This window comes from Vidua chalybeata, unplaced genomic scaffold (genome assembly GCF_026979565.1).
Source record: "Vidua chalybeata isolate OUT-0048 unplaced genomic scaffold, bVidCha1 merged haplotype scaffold_246_ctg1, whole genome shotgun sequence".
Lineage (NCBI taxonomy): Eukaryota > Metazoa > Chordata > Aves > Passeriformes > Viduidae > Vidua > Vidua chalybeata.
This window is the reverse complement of record NW_026530379.1, coordinates 32,153-38,891: the sequence shown is the minus strand read 5'-3', so window position 1 is coordinate 38,891 and position 6,739 is coordinate 32,153. Positions and strand designations below refer to the sequence as shown.

At 62.7% G+C, this 6,739-nt stretch overlaps 1 protein-coding gene across 1 annotated transcript; it reads right to left on the bottom strand.

Moving 5' to 3' along the window:
• Nucleotides 1-228: 228 nt before the first annotated feature.
• LOC128783381 (uncharacterized) lies at nucleotides 229-5,823 on the bottom strand. Its single transcript, XM_053934026.1, has 14 exons — nucleotides 5,287-5,823; nucleotides 4,860-4,924; nucleotides 4,267-4,415; nucleotides 3,797-3,944; nucleotides 3,364-3,551; nucleotides 3,139-3,276; nucleotides 2,749-2,863; nucleotides 2,435-2,575; nucleotides 2,064-2,240; nucleotides 1,775-1,930; nucleotides 1,514-1,615; nucleotides 1,165-1,267; nucleotides 836-892; nucleotides 229-547 (listed from the first exon to the last, which is right to left on the bottom strand). Exons 1-14 carry the CDS (start codon nucleotides 5,405-5,407, stop codon nucleotides 348-350), a joined length of 1,860 nt encoding a protein of 619 aa, XP_053790001.1. The 5' UTR covers nucleotides 5,408-5,823; the 3' UTR covers nucleotides 229-347.
• Nucleotides 5,824-6,739: the final 916 nt, after the last annotated feature.

The following is a 6,739-nucleotide window of genomic DNA, read 5'->3' as shown; positions in this document are numbered from 1 at the left end:
CCAGGCACCGGTCACACAGGGATCCCTGGAAATCCCGCCCCTGCCCACCGGCTCTGTTGGCAGCACAAAGGCTTCAGCAGAACCACCAAAGGCCAAGTGGATTCTGGCCATTTTCCCTGCAAGCCTGCACGTGCCTGGGCAGCTTGCTGAGCCCAGGCACCCTTTGCTCCCTCTTCCCCTATGCCCTGCAGAGCCTGGGCAGCAAAAGAAAGATCCTGGGAGTCTGTCTATTAGAACACATCCTATATTTATATCCTACAGAAAAGCAAAAAGAACGAAAGAACAACCTTAAACAAATGAAACATTCCTGCTGGCTCAGGTGGCCCCAGCAGACAGAGCCTCTGGGATCAGCACTCTGCACAGCTCCGGCAGCGCAGCCAGCCGAGCCCCAAGAGACGAGGCCGTGTCCTCCATGCCCTGCGGAGCTGATCATGCAGGCTGTCCAAGAGGGAATATCCAGCTCTCTCTACTGCCTGGAGGACGTACAATGTTTGAATTGCCAGGCTTCCAACGGCGACGCTGATGTCATTTGCCGTGCCTTCAAGGGCTGAAAGAGAGAGCAACAGAGCCATGGTCAGATCCCGGATCTGAGGGGACCCGAGGAGACCTCCCTGCCAGGGCCATCCCAGCCGGCTCCGGCCATGGCCATAAGGGATAAGGGACAAATGGGATCAGCCCCAAGTGCTGGCCACGAATCCCCCAGGTGGCCCTGAAATCTCCGTGTGCTCTGCCCACGCCGCCCCTCGTCCGCACAGGGAGCAGAGCCCTGCGCAGCCGGGGCACGGCTTGCAGCTCCCCCGCCAGCCCCCGCTGACAGCCCGCTGCCCTCACTCACCCTCACAGATGAGCTGGAGCTCTTCCTTCTTCCCCCTCAGCTGCCGCCCGGCCATCCCTGCCAACACAGAGCCTGTCACGGCCCAGCGGCACAGCTCCCTGCCAGCGGCGCTGCCGGCCCTGTGGCCACACGGCCTCCTGGCCCGGCAGGGCTCAGCCGGGCCCTTGCCGCACGCTGCCGCCCAAGGGCACGGCTGCGAGAGGGCGGCAGCAGCGCCCAGGCCAGCCGGGGCTCCACCCCGCCGGGCCCGGATGGCGCTGCCGGGGCAGCAGGCGGGGCTGGGGCCGAGCTGCGGCGGGGCGGGGAGGGAGCCCGGGCTCGCGGCTCACCCAGGAACCTGATGGCCGCCTCTCGCAGGGGCTCCTCTGGGCTCTCCAGGTAGGGCATGGCCTGGCGCAGGTGCTCGGCCGCTCTGCTGCTGTCGTCTGCCAGCTGGAGAGAGCGGCAGGAGGGAAGGCTTGGCGCGGGCTCAGCCCCTGGACCGGGCACTCCCTGCGCCCAGCCCCAGCCTCCCCTGCCCGCACCGCCGTGAGCTCGGGCCCACAGGAGCCTGGAGAAGAGCCCGCGCCGCCTCTGGCTGCAGCAGCGGGCAGGGGCACAGCTGCCAGCCCCGCACACTGAGCACCGCGCTCAGGGGGATTCTCCAGCCTGAGGCTGGCACTTCCAGACCATCCTTACCAGGCACTCGGTGAACTTCCACAGCTTCTTCTTCTTCACCACTTTTTCCAGATCCCTCCTCTTCAGGAACTGGGCCACACAAAGCAGCGTTTCCTGAGAAGCCTGGAGAGCAGCAGAGACGCGGAGATGGCCCCACAGCCCAGGGCGCAGGACCTGTGTCCCTGTGCCAAGGCCTGGAGGAGGCTGCAGCCCAGCAGGCGCCAGGGCAGGAGGCAGCTGAGCCGCCTCCCAGGGGGACAGCAGCAGCCCACGAGTCCTCACCTGTGCCACACGCCCATCCTCATCATGGCAGTGGAAGAAGAGTGGCAGCAGGCTCTGGCGCACGTGTGTCTTCAGGGCCTTTTTGTCCTTTTCCAGTGGAAGAGACAGCAATGTTTGGAAGAGCAGGATGGAGAGCAGCTGCACCTGGCTATTGTCCTGTATGAAAGGAAGAAAAAAAGACCTGAGCATCGGCTGCACGGGGCTCAGCTTGGCTCAGGCCTGGAAATCCACAGGGCACAAAGTGTCCGGGCAGCAGCCAGTGGCTGTGGCTGGAGGCAGCGAGCCTTACGTGGTCAAAGAGTGGCAGGAGCGCCTCAACCAGCCGCAGTGCAATGGAGCTGCCTATCAGCATGTCCTTGTCCCGGGAGATAAAGCTGAGGAGCATGACTGTCATGCTAACTATCTCTCCATCTGTGTCGCACAGGAGCTCCACAAGACTTTCAGTCAGGCTCCCCATTTTTTCACTCTGTGCGGAACACAAGTTTGTGAAACGCCATCCTGCTGCCGCAGGGCCTAGAGGCCAAAGGGCTGTTGCGGGGCACTTGGGCAGCTGAAGCAGGAGGCAGGAGAGCTGGGAGCAGCTGCCCCAGTGCCTAAAGCCCAGCAAAGCCCAAGCGACTGCATTCCCGAGCGCAGCCTCAGCCGCTGCCCCCTTCTCACCATCGAGGGATTGTCAATGAGCTTGAGAAGGGCCCTGAGCGCCAGGCGACGCCTGTCCCTGCACTTGCTGTGCAGGTGCCTTGACAAGATTTGCAGGACTCTGTTAGCACTGCCTCCACTCAAGTTCAGGCACTCGAGGACCTGAAAGGCACAGGGCAGTGACAGGGGACCCGGCCGGCAGGAGCCCGGAACCGCACAGGGCTGGGCCCAGGCAGCAGCACAGGGCGCGGGCACCCGTCCCAGGCAGCTGCGGCTACGAGAGGGCAGAGAGCTGGGAGGCAGCTGAGCGAGGCAGCGCTGGCCATCAGGCTCACCTCCACAAGGAAGGCCAGGGCGGGCAGCTCCCAGCGTGGCTCCAGTGTGCTGAGCAGCTGGAGCAGGTAGCGAGCGATCCGGGAGCACAAGGGGATGGAGACACGGGATATCTCCCTGGCAGGAGAAAAAGTAACCAAGACTTTGGGCCGGGGGACAAACCTCTCCCAGGACAGACTGACAGAGGTCTGGTCTTTCCCCAGCATCCTGCAAGGGGCCCTGGGCTATTTGGGAGGCAGCTCCTTGTGGGTACCCTCCTCTGCCAGCCTTTTCCAGTCTGCTTGGCTGTGCCTCGGTGACAAGGCCCTCTGGCCCACGACCACTGGGACTGTGTGGGGCACCCTGGGCACAGAGCACAAATGTCAGAGGCAGCGGGGAGAAGGGGGTCTCACCTGGCCAGCAGACCCACGGCATAGTGGTGGGTGTCAGCACACAGCAGCGTGTCCCAGCCACGCTTGCGTTCCATTGCCAGCACCACATCCTCGTGCTCCATTTGGCAGAGCAGGGACTTCAGGGTCCGCACTGCAAACCTGCGTGCAGAGCAAAGCCCAGGTAACACTGGGAGCACTGGCTCCTGCCCAGGGATGTGGCAGGGACAGAGGAGTGGGATGGAGTACCTGTTGGGGCTGGTGGCAAGGCCGTATTGCTGCTGGCATCCCTTCCAGAAGGTATCGACCTCCTCTGGCATATCCAGAGTGCTGAAGAGCACTTGGAAGAGCAGATGCACAAGTAGGTGGGGGAAATACACCGTCACCATCTGTGGGACACAGGGCACCTGGAGGATCTTCCACATCACCAGAGTTGCCTGCAAAGGACAAAGCCCCCCGAGACAGCGCTCAGTGCCGAGGTGTCCGTGTGGCAGGGCCCGAGCACGGGAGGGAGAGGCCCGGAGGGACGCAGGGGGAGCAGCGGGCCTGGTGCCCCTGAAGCTGCCCCGAGGCCAGGTTTCAGCCCAGCGCCTGAGGCAGGGAGATGCAGTGGGGCAAGGAGGATGGAGAGCTGCTGGGCAGGTGGCCTTGGGACCAGCAAAGGCCAGTTGCAGAAACTCACAGCCAGGACAAAGACACCCGTTTTGTCCCCATCAGAGGTGAACGTGCTGTGCTCTGGCCAACTCCCCAGCACATCGAGGAGCATCAGCTGCACTGGCTCGGCAGTCCTGGGCGAGCACATGATGCTCTTCCACATGGTGAAAGCAGCTCTGCGGGGTTAGAGCTCTGTCTCAGGGGGGTCTGGGACACAGCACCGTGGCCTGGGCAGCAGCGGGGACCTGAGCTGGCTGCCGGCTCTGCCTCTGCCCACTGCCCCTCGCCAGCAGCACCCAGGCAGCCCAGGCCTGTGGGGACAGGCCCCTGAGGGGCAGCGAGGGAGCATGGCAGCAGGCTCGGGGGCTGAGGTGCCAGGGCTGGCAAAGGGAGCAGCCAGAGGGCCCTGGGGACTCTCTGTTGGTCAGACACCTGGCACAGGCTGTACAGGCTGATGGGCTGGGGAGCCCTGAGCCCTCTGGGCAGGTGGCCCCATACCTGTCACAGGATGGGGCCACACACAGGAGTGTCATTACTACATCAGCAGGCTGTTCTTCGGTGAGATCCAGCAGGGCCCTGTTCAGCCTCTGCTCAGCAAACTGATTGTCCATGAGCCACTGGTGGATGTACCTCACCATGGCGGGCACCTGGAGAAGGCACGGGGAGACTTGGAAAGCTGCCAGAGGGAGGAATGTCCCCAGCTTCCCCAGAGAAGTGCTTCCCTTCCCACCACACTGCCATGGCCTCAAAGGCTTCCAGTGACCAGCAGGTGTGGCTTGGGAGGCCAAGCAATTCCTGGGAGGATCAAACCCTCAAACCACAGGCTGCTTATTTGCTTTGGATTGCAAAACCCGCCCTCTACGAGCATATCCAGCAGGGCAGCACAGGTCTTGGTTTTGAAGGTGTGTGAATATGCTCTGAGCCCTTTGCCCATGGTGCTGGTCTCTTCCTCCTGAATCCTCTTGATGAATTTGCAAAGCAGGTGTAGGAGAAGGGCAGGAAGCCAGGGATGTTCCACGGAATGCTCCAAGCACGGTGCTCGGCTGAGCGGTGACAGCAGGCCCAGCCCAGGTGGGGATGGCTGCAGGTACCTCCACTGTTCTGCGGAAGAGGCCACGGGCGGGGTCCTGCTCTTGTGTGCGGTCCACGGCTGCATCTGGCAAAGAGCGAGCGCAGCCAGAGCTGAGGGGCTGCGGGAGAGGCCGGAGAACACAGCCCAGCCCTGAGCTCCCCAGGCAGGGACAGCCCCGGGATGCCCCAGGGGATGGAGCACGGCCGCTGCGGGGTGTCTGCCCGGCCCCTCTTCTGTCCTGTCCGTGGGCATGTCCCCAGGGGATGGGATGGGATGGGATGGGATGGGATGGGATGGGATGGGATGGGATGGGATGGGATGGGATGGGATGCCATGGGATGCCATGGGATGGGATGGGATGCCATGGGATGGGATGCAGTGGGATGGGATGCAATGGTGCCAAGATGGCTGCAGGCACCAACCCTAAGCCCAGCTCTGCCACTCACCCTCCTGTAGAGTCTTCAACCGCACCACCTCTTTGATCTCCTCTACTGGGGCAGCTCCAGGGCCTTCTTCCTCCTCCTGCACCCAGGCCAGCTTGGGCCCTCTCAGGGATCTCTGCTCCATGGCAGTGACTGGATTTGTGGCTAGTTGCAGGAGAGATGCCTCGGAAAAGCTCCGAGTCAGCGAGTCCTGCAGTCGTGCCTGGAAGGCACCTTCAAGAGAGAAGCCTCAGGAAGGCTACAGGACAGCAAGTCCTGCACTCTGGTCTTGAGGGCTCCTGCCACAAGGACAGGAGACTCCTGTCAAGGATTGATTGTGGTCAGGCCTCGAGGGCACCGGTGGCAGGGATGGGAGATGCCTCCGGGGCACCAAGTCCCACGGTCTGCCCTCAAGGGCACCTGCAGAAGAGAAGCCTCAGGAAGGCCACAGGTCAGCAAGTCCTGTGGTCTGGCCTCGAGGTCAGCTGCAGGAATAACGCCTGGGAAAAGCTCCGGGTCAGACACGAACGAGTGCGCTGTGCGGGGGCTCCTCACGGCACCGCTCTGTCCCGTCCTGTCCCGTCGCGTGCTCCAAGCACTCTGGCGTGGTCTTGTCACCGCCAGCTCCTATGTCACCCCGTGTCACAAAGGGCCCTTGGACACGCTGTCCTGTTCCATGACACGGTGACCACGCAGCACCGTGTCACAAAGGGCCCCTGCACACACTGCCCCCTGCCCTGGGGCCGCCCCCGACCCACCCAAAGTGGCCCAGGTTGGAAGGAATTCCTCACCCCAAGTGTCTAAGACAGCCCGACAGGGTCTTTAGGAATGGCTGAAACCATCAGCAAATAGAAAAGGAGGAATCCCCAAATTTCCCCCAAAATTCCCGATTTCCCCCCCCCAAATCCCGAATTTTCCCCCCAAAATTCCCGAATTTTCCCCCAGATCCCCTCAGGAACCTTCATCCCTCCCCCCTCCTCCTCCTCCTCATCTTCCTCCCCGTTCCCACTTTTCCTTCCTCACCTTCCTCCTCCTTCTCCTCCCGAGCCTTCCTCCCCTCCCGGCTCCATCCTCTTCCTCCTGGCTCTGCATCCCCATGCCTTCCTCTTCATCTTCCTCCTCCTCTTCCCGAGCCTTCCTCCCTTCCCGCATCCTCCTCCTCCTCGCGCTGCTCCTCCTCTTTCTCCCCCCCGGGGTCTCCTTCATCTTCCTCCTTCTCCTCCATCCCCTCGCTTTCTTCATCTTCCTCTTCCTCCTCTCCATCCTCCTCCTTCTCCTCCTCCTCCCGGGCCTTCCTCCCGCTCCTTCTCCTCTCCCCGGTCCCTCCTCCTGGGCCTTCCTCTTCCTCCCGCTCCTCCTCCTCCTCCTCCTCCCGCTCTTCCTCCCTTCCCGCTGCCGCATCTTCCTCCTCCTCTTCCTCCTCCTTCTCCTCCCCCCAGATCTTCATCCCCTCCATTGTCCTCCTCCCGCTCCTTCA

Bases quoted from the DNA above. Each gene is read 5' to 3' on its own strand.
- LOC128783381 (XM_053934026.1), bottom strand. From the start codon at position 5,407: ATGGAGCAGAGATCCCTGAGAGGGCCCAAGCTGGCCTGGGTGCAGGAG. The intron at 4,925-5,286 runs GTGAGTGGCAGA...GCTCTTTGCCAG, and splicing joins GTTGAAGACTCTACAGGAGG to ATGCAGCCGTGGACCGCACA. The intron at 1,268-1,513 runs GTAAGGATGGTC...CGCTCTCTCCAG, and splicing joins GGAAGTTCACCGAGTGCCTG to CTGGCAGACGACAGCAGCAG.